General features: G+C 37.7%; 1 protein-coding gene across 1 annotated transcript; it reads left to right on the forward strand.

Moving 5' to 3' along the window:
* The first annotated feature begins 1,704 nt into the window (after positions 1-1,704).
* On the forward strand, positions 1,705-15,013 carry LOC120719944. Its single transcript, XM_040009504.1, has 17 exons — positions 1,705-1,878; positions 1,987-2,007; positions 2,449-2,485; positions 2,942-3,096; positions 3,289-3,423; positions 4,312-4,509; positions 6,118-6,219; positions 6,390-6,566; positions 6,838-6,851; positions 6,996-7,018; positions 7,860-7,960; positions 11,130-11,221; positions 11,871-12,097; positions 12,838-12,997; positions 13,565-13,727; positions 13,850-13,903; positions 13,988-15,013. Exons 1-17 carry the CDS (start codon positions 1,851-1,853, stop codon positions 14,239-14,241), a joined length of 1,941 nt encoding a protein of 646 aa, XP_039865438.1. The 5' UTR covers positions 1,705-1,850; the 3' UTR covers positions 14,242-15,013.
* Positions 15,014-19,079: the final 4,066 nt, after the last annotated feature.

Raw genomic sequence — 19,079 nt, forward strand, 5'->3', positions numbered from 1 at the left:
ATGAAAACCAAGGAATGCAGCAACCATCATCCACAGAGGATACATGGAAATCTAAAGATGATGGTAATATAAAATGGTCATTATCACCACACCAAGTCAAGGCAGGCTGTCATCTTCTAACGTCATCAAAATGACTCCTGGTCAAGATTTGCCGCCATACGAGTTGATGATATTCAATCAACATTTCAGCTCTTCATATCCCCTCCAATAGAGAGGATTAAACTGGACATGACTAACTTGGAGGGGAGGCGTGCATTTCAAGAGAAATGGAAGCCACTGGATCAGACTGACTTGCAGCAGTAGTAGGTGCATGGTCTAAGGAGCTTGGAAAGAAAAGCATCTGGACTTATTTAAGTTGCTTGAAGACGTTTCACCTCTCATCCGAGAAGCTTCTTCAGTTCTAGTACTAAGGAAGCTTCTTTTCAACATAATACAAGGGTTGTTTATGCTGCTGATGTTAAGGAAATTCAGCCGGCCAGGCCTGAGGTTTTCATTCGCCAACTTCCTGTTTGGCCCGCGTCTTTTAGCGCATGCGAGAAACAAACGTCAAAACATTATGCACACATATTATCGCTCCTCCAAATAGTCACAGCTTTATTGCAGCATCTAGATTTTTGTGTTTTCGTTTCTTTCTTTTTTTTTCTTGATGAAAAAAACGGATAGTAAACAAACAGATTGTACGCTTAAAACATGATCCCTCTATGTCGGTCACTGTGTGTCTCTTTTTAGATTTTTTTTTTTTTAAACAACAACTATTATTTAATCTTTAAACAACAAACAAACCGTTTAACAACTTCTACACACGGATGCTGAAGGCATAAATTGCACTATTTTATACAAAAAGCGTTTATTGACAATCATAACATTGAGAGCAAAGAAATGTAATATAATGGAGTCTTCTAAATGTCATTCCTTTTGGAATGGTCGTTTTCCCGTGTTTGTGCTATAGTGAAGTGCACGTGACTGCAGGATGTGCACTATCTGATATCCTCGTGTTGGTGTTGTTCCCACATCATCATAATTAAGGTTGCTCCAGATTCAACATTGCAAGTGACCAATCGCATTGTGGGACAACTGGGAGTTCTTGATGTTGATGTAGTGCACCACCTGTTAAATTGCTGCTCAGTATTCTGATGCTTTGCAAAAACTGCTTTTATATGGCTACACAATCCTTAAAATCCCAAGTGCTTTATTTTGGGAAATAAATGCCTGCGATCTCCCAAAATAAAATCTTATATGCTGTTTTGCAACAACGGCAAGCTGAACAAGATATTTATATTTTCAGTCACCATTCTACTTTGAGTACATTTAAAGTTGCAGTTATTAGACGTTGGGAAGCAGAAGAAACAATATAAGAATACTGTATTGCGTTGGGAAAGAAGACAACAGCTGTTGTATCATACCACTCTAACCCGTGCAGTCAAACTGAGTAGCTGCAATAACGGAGACAGGAAGGAGATTGGCTTGAGGTCCAGTTATTGTATGAGTAATCTTGACGGTGGGACTGTGGGAAAACATCCCGAGTATGACAATTTAGGACAAAATATCCAAACATAACGTTGTTCAGCCAGTCCATAAAACCTGAACCTAACATTATGAAAGGAAACAAGGAAGGCAAGAATGAGCTTAATGTTGTTATTATTATTATTATTATTATTAGTAGTAGTAGTAGTAGTAGTAGTAGTGTTGTGCATACGCCTTTTGCACGTCCGTCTTGTGTTCACACCAGCTTCACGGTTTGTTTATAAATGCCACTGATATTCTCACAAGGGAGGTGTGGCTAACGTAGTATTTAAACTCATCCCTTTGTCAGTTTGGATCTCACTTTCAGTGGGTAATCAGAGTTTAAAATGTTCGTGCTTTGGGCGCTACGATTTGGTAAGTTATTTGACATCATTTGCCGAAATCGTTTTTGATGCGTTATATGGTTTTTGTGCGCGCGTGTGTGTTTTAATTGAATAATAATGCTTTGTGCTAATTTTTCAGCTTGGGTGATTTTTGCTTGTGGTAAGTAGGGTTAAGCTTTATTTATTTGCACAACACTGCATGATACATATTTGATATTATTATTTTTTATTATTTTATTATTTTTTTCTTGATTTCTTTATTGTTCAAAAAAGAACATTATAAATGTTCTTTTTTGAACAACCAGAAACGACCAGAAACAGACGGTTATTCCTTAGGTGCGAAAACGTGTTATGTATGTCGATTCGGCAATTTACAGTAGTGCTGGTGAGAAATCACAGCTGGTAGCGTGACTCGTGGGCGGTAGACGGATTCTCATTTCCCAGATCACCAAGGACTTTTGTTTTTACCATTATAGGCTCCATTGTCGCAGTAGTCCATGTGTAACTCTCATCATGTAGAAAAAAATGTTGACAAATGAACTTATTTTAGCCTTAACTAAGAAGCGACTCACGTGACTGTGCTTGTTGACAAACTCTGCAGGAGGAACCGGCGCAGCCTCCAGAAACAACTGTTATCGGTGAGTCCTCCTCACTCACTGTCTGTACTATTTGTGTTTTGTAGTTCAATCACTTGACCCATCTTTACAGGTTAAGCTCTGCATTAGAAGCCATGTTTCACACAAGAACAGACGGGGAGACGTAATGGTTATGTAGACTGTAGCGATGCGGTGTTTTAAAGATGACACTATTATGATTTACATATCAGAATGTACCGAAAAGTGAGAGGAAAAAACTGGAAGGGCACAATCCATTTTGTTTTTAAACTTAAATCATGGGACCAGAACTGATCCTGTGTCTGTCACAAAAGTGCAAACATTGCGGAAGCTATTAGCGCATGAACCAAACAACCTCACAAAAACTTTAAATGTAAGCACAGAACGTCGGAAGCATCTTCTAGAGTCTCACTTTGAAATATTATATGTTCTACAGCAAAAGCTGTATTTACTGTTATTTATGTTATCTTTTATTTTTAGAAAAGACTGTAATGGAACATGGTATGACATCCAAGAGGCTACTTGCTGTGAAAACAAACTTTACCCTGGTGCAAGTCTCTCTTGTTGTGGAAATGAGCCTTACAATCCGGAAACAGCCACTTGTTGTAAAGTACAGCATGAGCATGACATCACAGGTAATGCATTTGTAAACTAAAATTGTAGTGGTGACATTAACTGTGCAAGAAACTGAATGTGATGGAAAAAATAATGCTTTAATAGAAATTACAGACAGGCAGTAACATTTTACACATTACTGTTTACATGAACAGACATCACATGTTCAGCAGTTACACTGTGGTTCTGGTATCCGTGTCTTGTTTTTACAGCCAGTGTTGACCAGGGTCTGAATGAAAAGGTATCCAAGTGCTGTGACCTGAAGGCGTACAACCCAGTCAATGAAATGTGTTGTCAGTCAACCATCACAGCAAAACCTGGACCAATGGCTGAATGTTGTGGTAAAGGTGAGCAATGCTGGACAAACTAGTGAAAAACATCACACCAAACATACATCATACAATTAAAACATAACATTACATCTAAACCATCACAAGATCTCAGGTGTCTGTGAATTTTTAACAATCTGATTTTCTTGAGTGTTAAACACTGAGGCTTAGCTAGTCAGGCTCTATTCCTCTTCAGTGCTTTTGAAGAAGCTCCTTATTTCAGTAAGGTGTAACAATTTTATTTTAGATTCCTCAAAGCAGCTTATTTTGTTTTTTTGCTTTATTTTTGTGAATTCTTGAGTTTGTTTTTTTCATTGTTTTTCTAGTGTTTAAATTTTGGATTCTCTTTTAATTTTAATGTTTGTTCTAAACATTTTGAGTTGTGTCTGAGTTGTAGCCACTGTTTAGCATTTATGTAGTTTTAGATTTCTCTCTACATTTCATTTTTCTAATACTGAGTTTGATTTCTTGTATTGTGTTTCTTTGACGTACTTTGATGTACTTTCTTTAAGTACAACACATCATCCAATAGTACGATGTGTTGTACTTAGGTTAGTTGCCTTTTCTCATATGTCAAAGGCAAATGTAAAAAAAAGAATTATTTGACGTGCTTGAAACTTTCAGTTGGGTTGTGCCAAAGTAAATAGTGTTATATACAGTAAACAGTCCTTTACAGCTACTGGTACAATCCAATCCAAGAACCACTTAACTAAAGAGAAACAAAGGAAACAATAAAACTGAGATTTTTGATTCCAGATGACATGTCTTTGTGAGAAACAAAGATGTTTAACAAATGGTGATGCTGAGTACAAGCATCATTGTTTTCAGTAGGACTATCAGCAAAATAAAGACTTAGTTATGGTTGAGTATGATTTTTTTTTTAAAAAACATGTTTTTTCCCCACAGAGGTTTTTGATAAGGATAAGCAGTTGTGTTGTGGTCCAACTGATAACAGGGTAATTTTGGTGAGGAATTCTAGCCACCACCGGTGCTGTGGCCACAACCAGTATGACACCAAGACTCAGTGCTGCTGTACAAATAAGGAAAACATTCTGGAGTTACAACCTAAAGATTCAGACTGCTGCATGGAGGACTCTCCAGCAGGTAAGCTCATGTAACTGCACATCACAACTATTTACATTTCAACTCTTAACACTGCAAACCACAACACAATAAAATATAGAACAAAAAAGTGAACACCCAGACCATTTAGAAATACTAAGTGCCTCAACTTTGAGAAGCTGATCCATTTTTTTCTGTCAGTAATTATCTGTCCTGTTTTGGAGAAGATCCTCTCAGAGGGGACTGTTGCCACAATGCACAGTCTCTGTGTCCAGGTTTTGCGTGTTTTCTTGGTGTAACTCATTTTCTTTACTATACCTTTCAAATTTGACGATGTTGACTCTTGTTGTTGCCCACACCTCTCTTTTCTCTCTCCATCCTGCTCTGTTTGTGTGCTACTGCTGCTGCGAGTGCTGCAAACACAAGGCAGAAACACATATTGACCAATCACGTGTTGTGTGAAGCGAAAAAAAGTGAGAGAGGGTGAAAGAAAAAAATAGAAACATGGCTACCAATAAGGAGCCAACTTTCCTTTCTTTAAAAAACTATAATTGATAGATTGATAACACTTTAATTATTCAGAGGGAAATTGTTTTAAAGGCTGCGGCGCCATCATGTGCACCCCTTCTGACCATACATAGAGTACACAAACATAACATTGGGAAGACAGGTCAGAGAGGTATGAAAAAAACACAATACATGAGAAAAGAGGAGGAGAAAAAAGAACTTCTCCCAGACTGAGCTCCAAGGGGAGAGCAGTTTAAGAACAGAAAAAAACACCTCAGCACAGAAAGCACCTAAATCTTCAGGTCTTACGACATAAAATCACATGACTTGCAAGGGGGGTGGCGAGGTTAGGTATTAACCCATGTAGACAGCACGGTGGGAGTAGAATACTCTCTCAAGTAGAACACAAGTTCTACTTGAGAGAGAGTGTCATTTAACCTGGTTAAGCAAAAGTCAACAGTGTCCAGCTGATGCATGTGACCTTAAAGGATAGGAGCAGATAGTCAAAACACAGTTATGTCATCAATGAGGATTGTTGTTCTGGCCAGTCTTGGCCTTGGGTAGCCACATGTAGGAGATGGTTATTTGGGTTTGAACGAACAACTGCATTCCAATTTCCAAGTTGGTCTGAATGTCCATCACTGGTCATCAGGTCTCTCAATTCCCATTGCAGAGCCATGAGCTTCTCCAAGATCTTATCAATATTGCGTTCAATAAAGACAGTCTGAGTACTCACTCATCTTCAATCGTGTCGGCCAGCCTTGTGGGGTTTTGAACAACTGTAACCACTTTCTTTGTTCTATGATAAACCAGGTCCAAGCCAGCTCCAATCAGCCAGAACTCTGTTATCATTGTGCCAAACACTAGACAAGGACATAGAAGCCAAACAGGAAAGATAAGGGAGGGAGAGGGAAATAGGATGCATCCGCCTCCGCCAAGAGCAGTAATAGATGATTATCAATATGACAACAGCTAACAACAATGTTGCTTATGCTAAACAGTAACAAATTTTGTATTTTCTATTTTCCTTTGATCATCTCTTATCTTCACGAAGTCCAAAACTAATCATACAGTAGTTAAAGGAAGGTTGTGTAAATTACTGTAGCTGATGCCTGTATGTTGACTTTGTCTTTGTCTCTGCAGTTCTTCCATGTGGAAATATAACCTTCAACAAACATACGCAACTATGCTGTCAGTTAAATGTTGTTCACAAATCTCCACAGAAGTACAAATGTTGTGATAAAAGTAAGTCGAGCTAATTATAGAATAAGCATTCCACTTAAACATAAGAACAGTATTTTGAAGCTATACTGCATGATAAAAAGGTAAACCCAGTGGTAGCATAACATGAACTTAGCTACGATTACGGTACACTGCATGTGTTTCAGTTTTTAAGATCTGGATCTTTTCCACAGGGGCATATGATGTGGAAAAGGAGCTGTGTTGTGGCCCAAGTAATAACAAAATAATTCTAATGAGGAATTCCAGTAATCACCAGTGCTGTGGTCACAACCATTATGACACTGACACTCAGTGTTGCTTTTTGAATAAGGAGGGTGTTCTTGAGATTCAACCTAAGGATCCATCTGGCTGTAAGTCAGCTTTATGTGAAAGTCAGAACTTGCCAAAGACAAACTCATACAGATATTAGAAATCTATTTTTAAAAAGTGTTTACTTTTAGTAGTTTAAAAGTTTTATACCTAACTTTATATTTAATTTAATTGCAATTCAAAATCTTGTAAAAAAACAATGTCAAGATTACACTTTGTTCCATCTGGCACCATTTTATAAATCAAATCCTATTATTTGTTTTATTTATTTGTTTATTTTCAGTCAAAAACCTTTATCCTTTATGTCCACAGGTGTGAGAGAAAAGGTAAGAAATACACTCCAATAAATGTAGGGTTTTTATTCTCTTTGTATTCATTCATACAGTGATCAGTAAAGAAACATTTTGGTCCTTTATTTGCCAATATGGGTGCATTAAAACATCCTTTTTATTTCTTTTTTTTTTTGTCAGATAGTTGAGCGCCAGTCTAAGTGGTAAGTTGACTAAAGGTTTTACTCTTAATATAACTTTATTCAAATGTCACAACATTCAGATTTCGTGGAAGTCAAAGTCCAAAGTGGTCCCAGTGGTAGGAACATTAGGAACTGTAATCCAAATACTGGAAGACTGGCTCAAGCAGATTCCAGGGACAACATCTGCAGTGTCATTGTTGTGCTGTATGAAAAGCAGAGGCAGGACACAATGCAGGACTCAGAGACAAAGGAATTAACTGAAGGAGGCAGCTTAATTCACTGTAACAAAATGCTTAAAAGTACAAGTATACAAAACTCAAAAACCAAGAGCTGGGGACTAAAACTAGGAAACTAGGAACTCAAAACTAGGGATAAAAAAGGGAACACGCAGGGAAATGCAGCAAACTGGGACGACGCGGCAATGAGCAGAGGGAGACTGAGGACTTAAATGCACAGGATAACAAGGGGATGGGCAACAGGTGGAAAAAATCAGACATAACAAGACAAGGGAATTAAAACTGAACACAATGCACTTGAGACATGGACTATCAAAATAAAACAGGAAACACAACACAGAGACAGAGAGCGAGGGACAGCAAGAGAGCGAGGACAGTGAGAGAGCAAGGGAGACATGACAGGCCGGGGAGAACACAGACGAGACCAAGACAACGAGAACATGAACTAAATAACTAACTAAAACTAAATAAACAAGTAACTAAGAACTATCAATACAAATGATTAAACCAGGAAGCACAAGGAAACTAAAAATGCCAAATAAAGACAAAAAAAAACATAGATCATCACAATAATAACAAGTTGATGTGGACTGTTTGTGTTTATTTTTGTCTTTGTACATCCACAGCACTGAACCAAAAACACATCTCTGTGGGTCGTTATGTTACAATCCAAAGGAACGTCGCTGCTGTGAGAGAAATCAAGAATCTCACTGGTTCTGTGCCTCAGGTAACACCGTCTCCATGTTTGTTTGTTTTGATATGTGGTTGCCTTATCTGTTAGTTACCATCTCATGGGACTTACCCATCACTCTGTGGTGCCAACACGGCTTCCAGCAAAGCAGTTAGCTCAGTTTTTTATCTTGTGTGAAAGAGAAAAACGTCTTTCAAAGAAACACTTTCAAACTAAATATCTTAAATCTGAAGTAACACTATGGCAGAATAGCACATTAAGAAACTGAGATATTGTACTTATTTTTGATGGATTTTTGCTAATTTGGAAGTCAAAAATCTCAAATGCAATTCCTTCTGGGAAAGGAACATCTGTACCTCTGTACTTCTTTTTTTGTATTTTTGATTTTGAAGTGCACTTTGTATTTTTTGAATGTTCTCAAGTCAATTCAGTTCCCTTCTACAGAGTCATGCTGTTATAAGCAATCATTTTACATCGTCTAACTTGCAGAACTGGCAGAAGTTCCTCCAAATCCTCTATTTATGTCAAAGCATTAATAGGAATTTCATGGTACAAGTTACTCAAGTCCTGCGCACTACTGAAAAGTGAATGGCTTGATGTTTTTTTGTTGGCATGTAGTGAAATGGGTGCATTTAAGCTGTCATCTTAAGAAAAAGACTGCTATAAGCCTGCCAAGAAAGTGTCCTTCCCACCAAAATTTACCAGAGAAACATTTTTTAGGAATTACCTTTACACAAAAAGAGCAGAAACAAGTTGTGTTAAATTCTAATCTTAGGTGTGTGAATACGTTTTTTGTTTACTATACTTTCTTGGGAATAAAGAACCAAAAGGACAAAAGCTGTTTTTGTCTGACTTTAGTCCCCCAGGTTGCTGAAATACATAAAACAGTGAACAATGTTTCTTCATACAAACTGAAAGATGTAGTACTTCGCAAAATTATGTCTTATATTTAATGACAGTGAAGAATGTCACGTCATACTTGCAGACAGTGAAGTACTATCTGTCTTCCATCAGGAAAGATGGAATGATGCGTATAAGAAAAGCAATGCAATGACGTCTGAAAAAGGTTGTAAACAAGCCTGCATGTATTGAACTGTTTTTATTTTCACTCTATGGATACAGACATCTAAATGTTTAGTAGCAACCTGTTTTAATGTAACATGTCTGTAGTGCCAATGTTGTCATTATGTGCAGCATTAGTGTAGGGCTGAAATGTGTCATAAAAATCTCCTGGCATTTTGGCCCACATGACAACCGTAACTTATCACATATCTTCTTCCATCATCCTATAAATCATTAAGCTTTGTAATAAAAAATAAATAAATAAAATAAAAATGGTAGAGCAGTGTTTCCCAATCTTTTGGAACCACGGCACATATTTCACATTAGTAAAATCACACAGCACACCACCATTGATCATTTTTTCTGGCGCACCATGCATAGCAGAATTGGCTTGGTTTGTCCCCAGTATACCTTTTTTGCTTTCTTCAGACCACTACTCATGCTAGGGCATTCATCTGGGTCAGAATTTTCTCCAGGATCCAGGTCAGATTGACTACTTATTCTTTTCAATATTTATTGCTTTTACACACTGAGTTGTCTCACTCAGCATGATAATTATGTAATTTCTCCTTGGTCTTCTTCTGTTTTACTGGCAGTTGGCAACCTATTTAATTAGAGGAGGTAGTTGTACTGCCCTCTAGTGGTAGATAATGTAATTGTTCTGCCCATTACTCACACCGTTCGCTTACAATACTAATCAGGTGGAACCACATAATCTTCCACGGTACACCTGATCATTTCTCACAGCACACCTATGAGCAGCAGGTGGGTAGGAAACACTAGTTTAGCTTGTGTTTGAGCATTTTGTCCTTGGGATTAACCAGAGTGTCTGGCTGGGTTCGAAGTGCGCTGAGATGTCATGCTGGTAGGGCAAACTCCTTACGACACCAACTGACTGTAACCTACAATCCAGTTTTGAGATTCCTTCCCAGGGGCCTTGACGCCCACTCACATCTTCACTCAGTCAGTTAACCTCAATAGGTCACATGATGGTTTCACCTGAAACCTCTGCTAATAATGACTCACATCCTTTTTCACAACTTGGCCCATTTGATGAGGTATGGGATCAATAGTGGGTCAATGACTCTCTTAAGGGACAAATCCCACTACGGTTTAAATATTTGGGACTCTCAGTCTCCACCATTTGTTTTGGACTGAAGAAGCTTGTCAGATACGAGGTGAAGCAAAGAAGTCTGGTCATTTTGTTTTTCCAGGCTCCTTGGATTACCATGACCTGGATGATTGAGACCTACGCTGACATTCTTTGATAAATCCTTTAAAAACTATAATGAGATTTGAGAATAATTAAAGAATAATCATTAGAGGCACTAAAAAGACTACTGACGTAACAATAAACTTCAAACAGCAGCTTGTTTGTTTTAAAAAACTGCCTGGAGCTCTGAATGGGTTCATGAACTTTGCAGTACCCCTGTAACTTGTTATGTTTATGACATGTTGTTGAACCAGAAAGTCAGCCAACTTTTAGTTTCTGCTTACGAGATGTTTTCCACTCTCTCCACTTTCCCACTGTTTCTCTTTCACTCTGATTTTCGCACATTTGGCTTCACATGCTTCAGTTTTTTTGTGGTTGGTAATTCCTCCACATCTGTCTAATGTTTTACCTTTCGGAGTTTTTCCCAAACGTTAAGGGTTTTAAAAGTGAATATGGGTTAAGCCCACACTAGGGTCTTTCCCTTCCTCTGAGGAGATTACATCACCTCTTGCTTATGTTTCGCAAGATATAAAACATCCAACTCTTGCTGATAAAAACAAAGCATGATTTGGCATTTTAGCATTTTTAACATGTGGATAAGCAATACATGGCAGAGGAGAGGGAAGGAAGATCAGATTGTTGATTGCTTCACAGACATGACTGAGCTGAAATCTCAATTTTATCATCAGTACAGTGCAAAGGATGGGAAAATAAGCAGGCTCTTACTTGTGAATATGAAAGAGGGTATTGTATTAGAAAATGCAGCTACAAGTAAACATGCTGAATGTGACCATGTATAATTTCTTCTCTCTCAGACCCTTTGAGTCATCTTTTGTGGACATTATTCATCTCAACATGTTTACTCTGATAAGTTTTTCACTGCACTCTCTCATCTTTCCACCCTTCTGACCATCACACCTCTCTATTTAGGTAAAAGGAAGACACCACCCACTGTGTACAACCCCCATACACAAGTCTGTTGTGATGGATGTGTATCAGGAAAGAAGCCTTGGATAGATCAAGTAATGTTTTCATTGTTCATTTTTTTTTCAACCCTGATCAACTAGATGAATTTTTCATTTCAGTGCAAGTCAACAATGTCTGTGGCAAAATCAACCCACTCTTTCCTTATGAAGCCAGAAGACCAAAGCACTGTTCCTTAAAAAAGAGAGAGAAAAATGTATTAAGGCCATACTAGTGAGATTTTGACTAAGTAAATGTTAGCATATACATTACAGTATTAAATTCAGTTAAAATAACTTAAAATGTATAGAGCTAGCAACAGGGTCCCAGTCATTCCAGAAATGCAAGTTCTTTGTATGCACCTTCCACGAGAAAGCATGGAGCTCCACCCCGCTCCTTTTATAAAGTAACTGGGTGTTTTTAATGTGGTGCGTAAAAGTCATCTAAAGGCATACTTACCACTGCTGCAAAAGGATACCAAGTCTGGTAAGACTAAAACAAGACACATTATGAAATTAGATGTACTTAATGTAAAATTGTAATCCTTTTTCTTTGCTTTTAATATTACTGATTTTCAATTTTTCATCTTTTTATTTTCCAAAACTAATACATTTTTGTGTTCACCTATGTGCAATAAAATTTTAAAGTTACAGAGACAGGTTGTGTCACAACGCTGCAATGTTACTGTATTATCTCTGATTCTTCCAGTGCTGTGGAGAGACACCGTATGGCTCGGCACAACGTGGAGTTCTGTGTTGTAATAAGAGCTTGTACGAGGGCAGAGACGATGGAGAGGAATGTTCAGAGATAGGTATTCCTTACAACCCGGCTAAAGGGACCATGTGTTGTTCTCACTTTCATGGCAGCCCAGGACAACACTGCTGTGGGACAGAAATTTACCAGCCTGATGTTGAGATTTGCTGCAATGGACACAGGTGATTGTGTGTGTGTGTGTGTGCGTGCGTGTGTGCGTGCGTGTGTGCGTGTGTGCGTGTGTGTGTGTGTGTGTGTGTGTGTGTGCGTGTGTGTGTGTGTGTGTGTGCGTGTGTGTGTGTGTGTGTGTGTGTGTGTGTGTGTGTGCTTCACATGGATTATTAAAGAATTTCTTCTTTTTGAGTCTCTGACAGTATTTGGCACAATTTGAGATCAAATTTATTGTGGAAAACTTTGTGTTTGCTTGCCACAATTCCAGTAATTTATCTATTTAGAAGAACTAAAATATTTAGGAATTTAATTTATTGTACCATTCAATATTTTGCATTGATAAATGGGTTGGAAACCGTTGTAATGTTATCAGAGTTATCACCCAAATCAGCAGCTATTTATATCTGGGTTTTAGTTCTTCATTTATGTTCAGTTTTGTATCAGTTGAACTGGTTGAGTCTTGGCTGCTCTCATAAGTCCGTTTCTACTTGTAGTAGCTGTGAAAGTGTGGTTGAGAATGGCTCTGGGTATAAATGCATTCTGTGTAGATCCTGACGGAGTGCTGAAGCTGCAGCTCCAATGTTTTTCTTTCACTGTGTAAACCCTGTGCTGAAGAAATGAAGATAATACCTTTCAGGCTGAAATCTATCAATATAGATAATGACTCATATAACTCAGGCTCCAATAAGCTTACATTTTTCATCTCACTCTCCATATTTGATATTAATTGATACCTCTGTTTTCCAACCAGACATCCCAGACTGAGAAACATCCACTGCTGTGGGGTCAAAGCCTACAACATTAAAGACCCACAGATGAAGTGCTGTGCAGGAACACTGTACAATCTGACATCATTAGATGAGCATGGAGGGGATGCGCAGTGCTGTGGATCCATTCTGCAAAAGCCACAGGTAGAGTCAGTGATATTGATGGCGTCAACAAAGTATTTTGTATTTCCTACCACTGCTTCATCCCCTTTAAACAGGCTTCTGCCTGTTGTAGGCACGAAACATGATTTAAAGTTACTTTTGGCTACAGTGGTTAGCATAACTGATGCTAACTTTTAATGCTAGATTTTTTTGTGAAGGAACATGAAGCGTATTTTTTGAAGAAAATTAATTGATATAGGTCTGGGGAAAAACTTAAGAAAGCAGCAGCTCCCTCCCACTACACCATTGAAAGTACTGTTTAGTAATGAATGCTATACAACTGGAAATCTTCTAAATAGCAAAGTTGAATATTGGGGTTGCACCCATAAAAAGCTTGCCAAATTTTCTCTGCTAATGTTACAATGTTTTTGTAACAAAGAGCTGATAAAATATTACAATGTTTTTGTAACAAAGAGCTGATAACTGAGGATGTAGCAAGATTATTGGCTTAACATGTAATGTGGCCTGACTGAATTAACACAATGCCTCAGTGACTGCAAACAATTATGTTTTTATTAACAATAACACATAATATCTTTTCAAAACCAGGAGATTTGCTGCTCAGGTGAGGACAAAGAGGTGCTTTACACTGTCAAGACAGGATTTGGATGCTGTGGTCACCTCTATTACAACACCACTTTGTGGTCGTGCTGCGCTGGGAGGCTTACATTAATCAATGAATCAGAACAGGATCAGAGAAAGATGATTAATGGTCAGTCGCATACATTTAGATGTCCTCTCACAAAGTAGAACTTAATTTTGTGTCATTTTAACATGATGGCACAGCCCAGATTCTGCATTTTACCAATAATATGTCTATACACTTTTTTTCAGAATACCGACATCTATCTGTGAATAATCTGAACAAAACTTCTCTTTGCAATAAAGGTATGAAATATATACACATATTGGAAGAAATGCCATTGAAAAATAATGTGTATTTGTAATGCAATGTTCTGCATCTCTGTTTAGTGCGCATTGGGATTGTGGAAAGTGTGTCTCTGCGTAGCATTGTTTTCAAGAGCATGCTAAAAGTCCATGGGAAGAAGGCCAAAGTCAAAGCTTTGTCTTTGCCGTACACCCTGAAAATAGTTGATCACTGCAGCTCCCCTAAACTGATTCCTGGGAAGATCTATATCTTTAACAACGTTAATATTTTCACTGATTTCAATCATCAGTCTGTTCTTCAATCACTGCATTTCATTTTTTCCAAGTGTTCACCTTAGACCAGTACTCACATTCTAGTTACAACTGTGTTCTTACTTGTGTTACAAAGGTCATCTCCTTGAAGACAGATTAGAAGAAGAGAAAATCATTAAAAGTGCCATATGGGCATTTCTTTCATTTTAGTGCATTGAAGGACAAGAACATGCAAGTACAAACTACTTCGAGCTTGAAAGTGACATGCACATTGATCCCAGCCAAGCAGCTAGAGTCCTCATGCTGTTTATTTGGGACTGTAGTCTAACTAGTGTGATGGTACACCTAAGGTCATGTTAGAGTAATGCAAAAAAAGATAAGATGAATAAAAATTATTTATTTATAAAACTATTTAAAATGTAAAGTAATTAAGGAAGTAATAACTACTTCAAAATCACCAAGAAATGTCAAACTTTAATTACTTTAGTTACAATTATGTCTTTACTTGTGTTACTTTTTAAAAAAAACAATGAGCAATGTGTAATTTCTTACTGTTTATGGGAACCATCCCATCTTTATGTAACAGTACAACATTCAACCTTACAGACCCACACAACAAAAAAAGAAGATATAAACGTGATCATCTTTAGGTATATCTTTAGGTATAGCCACAATTACCAGCAAAGTTAGTGGAAAAACAGCTCAAAATTTTCAAATAGCCAGTTCAGTAGAGTTCTCTGGAATTGACACAGTCATCTTAAGCAGCGGTCCCCAACCTTTTTTGCGCCACAGACCGGTTTATGCCCGACAATATTTTCATGGACGGACCTTTAACACACGTGAAAAGACCCAAGAAAACCGAGTTAACGATCAAAACGATAACAAAATAACGCTGAAAACTGATAAAAACCCTGAAAACCATACATTTCATACCTGAGCCTCTACTCTCGCAGCCCGGTACCAAACGACTCACGGACCGGTACCGGTCCGAGGCCCGGGGGTTGGGGACCGCTGATCTTAAGCACTGCTCAGGGTCTTAGGGTCCTTTTTCAGGTTCTTGACAAGAATTGAATCCTGTTTGCAGCAATGGATAGATACTTCTCACAGTGAAATCAATGTATTGCACTAATCTCAATTGCTCAATGTTGTACACCACTGTATTTTTTGTGTTTCTGCAAGGTGAGCCCACTTAATTGTTGCATTGTTGCATACACGAAAAAGCTAAAACTGTTTTTTTTAAGTCAAACCCACACTATTGAATGTATGCATGTATTATAAATCATATGTTTTATTTTACTAGCTAAAGCTAGAGAACAATAAGCACTTACTTCTGAATGCCATAGATGTTATAAGAATTGCTATTTCTTCTTAACTACCCAATTGTGTTCACCTTTGTGTAAGCTGTAGTTACTTTTTAACGAGAATGTGATTTACGTAATGTGATTAAAGAGAGTACTGTAACTGGCAGATGCAGAGTGGGTACTATGGATGAGCCCCAGGGGTCCAGGCTCACCCAATAAAGTTATAGTGCCTCCTGAGCTGAATTGTATGCTATACTATAACTAAGTTACACTAATTCACACAATTTGGTGATTAAAAAACCGCCAAACAAACCTTGGACCTATCCAGGTCAAACTTTGGGAAGTGCCTTTCTCTTTGAAACTAAAAAAAAAAAAAAAAAAAAAAGATTTGTCAGGTTGTGAAGCTAGTTTTAAATCATGACCCTATTCAAAGGTTTCAAAATAAATGGAAATCTGTTCAAGATATTTACTTAGGTTTATTGAGCCATTTCTGCACTTCTGTCTCTTTTCCTCTGCAATATAAGACAGATGCATTTTTTAAAATTTTTCTCTGTGAATGTTTGGTGCTATGCATGTATTTTTATTTAATTTTTCAATAGAATAGTAATGTGACTTGTGTTGAATGACTCCTGTCAAAGTTGGTTGTTCTTCCAGTTCATATGGTCTGCAATTGACCCAGGGTAAAGGTTTGCCATTTTTGTACTGTATATTGCTTTATTAGAAGTTGCTGACATCTGTCATTTTTTGAGTTGATTTATTAAAGAAAACAATATTGTACTCATAAATGCACATTTATTATTGTCTAATTCTGTCTTCCAACAAACCGATGTAGTTCAAGGGCTTAAAATGAATCCATTAAAATACATAAGACTGGGGCCAGTTTTTTGCACCACCATCTTAACTACAGTAGCCAAGATGAATATTGCCAATCCATCTAACTATGATTTATGTATGTGGCTATGTACTGGTCACATATGGACAACAGAACTCACTGACATTTGCATACTATGGAGACAAATTTTAAGACTTGAATTAGGAGAAGTAAGAAAGCAGAATTAAGTTGAAGGCAATCTACTAGTAATTGGTGGAACCACAAAGAGGAACACAACATAGATTTTCCAAAGAAGGTTTGACTGTTGTACTAAATTTTGTATATATTTAAGTTTATTTGAACCACTTTCTAATGCATTGAACTATAATCTTGAAGGCAGAGTGATCAAACGGTATTAAATGTCAAAATTATTCTATACATGAAAGATTAATTCGCCCAGTTCAACTGTGATCACTCTCTTGTCTTTGACCTGTTGTTCCCATGTACAATCTTTTATACAGAAAGTATATTATGTATACAGTGGTTCCTCGTTTATCGCGGGAGTTAGGTTCTAAAAATAACGCGTGATAGGTGGAATCCGCAAAGTAGCTAGCTTTATTTTTTACAATTATTATAGTTGTTTTAAGGCTGTATAACCCCTCACTACACACTTTATACACTTTTCTCAGACAGGCATGAACATTTTCACACTTTTCTCTCTTGTTTAAACTCTCTCAAAGTTCAAACCTTTGTAGAAAAATAAGTCCAATATTATAGAATGAATCCAAACCCTGTTTTCAGTTCCAGAACATGGGAATAGTGCAGCTGTAAGAGAATTTAACACTAATGAATCAATGGTACATAAGTGGAGGAAGCAAGAAGGATGATTTGCACCTCACAATGCAGTGTGCCTTATGGTCTGAAAAATAGGTAACTTCCCCCTTCCTTTAGCATGTCCAGAAGTCCAACTTTTTGTGCGGTGGTTAGCATCTTCCTCTGCCCTTTGGGTGCTACTGCAGGTGCCTATGAGGGTGGAAAACATTTCATCGACATTGTTGTGTTTGTTGGGGAGAAAACTTATAAACATACAGTACAGCAGTTCAGAGTCACACTGCTAGCGATCAAAGATTTATGTAAATTTGACAAACTGAACACATTCTGTACTGTACAGGAGACATGGCACGAGATTGATTGACAATGGCCTACAGCCAATCAGGACACAGAACATAATGCACTGTAAAAAAAAACCCCAAAAAGCATTCAAAATTGCACAAAAAAATCTGTGCATCAGTGAGCCTGCGAAAAGTGAACCGCGTTATAGCGAGGGACCACTGTACTCTAATTCCAACTGATGCATTGAGAAAGTAGAAAGTATAGTCCCTTAAGACCCAGCTGAATGCTTAAGTCAGGGTCAGTATGAAAGTTATAAATATTTTCCAGAACATTCTTTTTTTAGCTGCCTCTTTTAGAAATCACCAAAGTAACTCATCTGCCTCGATCTCGCCCTATCCGTAGTATCCTCCTCTGTCCTCTGATTTCAAGATTTCAAACCACAGGAAAATCACTGGGTTATAAGAAGCAGAAAAGCATGCACACATAGGACAAGTATGCTATTGCTATTCATTGCAGTTTAACCTGTCAAGGACAAAAACATGAAGTGCATAGCACTGTTGCCCTCATAGAGTTTGCATGTTCTTCACGTGTTTGCATGGGTGTTCTCCAGATACCCCTGCTTCCTCCCACAGACCGCAGACATGCAGTTAGTGGGGATAGGTTAATTGATCATTCTAAATTGCCCATAGGTGTGAGGGTGAATGGTTGTCTGTTTCTCTGTGTTAGACCTGCAATAGACTGGTGATCTATTCAGGGTGTACTCCACCTCTCCTCCAATGCCCCATGACATAGGCTCCTGCCTCCCTGAAACCCTGAAAAGGACAAGTGGAAGAGGATGGATGGAGCGACAGCTACGTGAATTTTGTTTAAAACTGATCAAAGTGCAGGAACAAAAAGATTTTTTTAATGTTAACCAGACTCTAGACTTTGTTGAACACTCCGAAAAATAATGCTTTAAATGAATTTAAAATAATCATGAAAAGGATTTCCACGTTAATAAATGGCTTTCTATTAGATGCAATAATTCTGTTCGACTAACATAATTTGCGTGGGTTGGATCAGCAGGATTAAATTAAGTTGGACTCAACTGCAGCAAATAAGTTTATTCAACATTAATCGATTAAGTTGGTCCAACTCAAGTACATTAAGTTGGAATAACAGCATTGCATGATGGTAAAATAAAGCTATTTAATCATGTAAATTTATTTAAATAGTTATTTTAAATAGTTATTTTGTGGTAGGTTATTTAATGTTAGTAGTTATTTTGAGTATAGTAATCGGAGCACTTGTGGCAGTGACCTCTTAACTGGGTGAGTAGCTCCAGCAAATCCCAGGATCAACATCTATCCAGAAGAGTGCAGTTCTAATGCAGGACGAGCAACGATACTGAGCTGCTAGAGGACCCAAGCTTGAAGGATATAGACCGCCCTCAGCGCAAGTGGGGAATCTATTTATTTATTAATTATTATAGTTTTAAACACCTTTGTAACAATTTCAAGCAAACTCTGTTCACTTTGTCATTATGAAGTATTGTGTGTCAAATTCTCAGGTGAAAAATTACTTACTACTTCAGTAACTACTGAAGTGCTGTGAATACTTTTTGGATGCACTGTAGAGTTTATTTTGTTTTTGTTTTTCAGCCTAACGATGGCTCCCTAAGTTGCATTGACATCTTACTCTCTTATTGCAAGTTCACTTC

Source organism: Simochromis diagramma, unplaced genomic scaffold (genome assembly GCF_900408965.1).
Source record: "Simochromis diagramma unplaced genomic scaffold, fSimDia1.1 OVJJ01000344.1, whole genome shotgun sequence".
Lineage (NCBI taxonomy): Eukaryota > Metazoa > Chordata > Actinopteri > Cichliformes > Cichlidae > Simochromis > Simochromis diagramma.

Coding starts and splice junctions, on each gene's coding strand:
- LOC120719944 (XM_040009504.1), top strand. CDS start 1,851: ATGTTCGTGCTTTGGGCGCTACGATTTG. Junction 2,008..2,448: donor TTGGGTGATTTTTGCTTGTG/GTAAGTAGGGTT, acceptor CAAACTCTGCAG/GAGGAACCGGCGCAGCCTCC. Junction 4,510..6,117: donor CATGGAGGACTCTCCAGCAG/GTAAGCTCATGT, acceptor TTGTCTCTGCAG/TTCTTCCATGTGGAAATATA.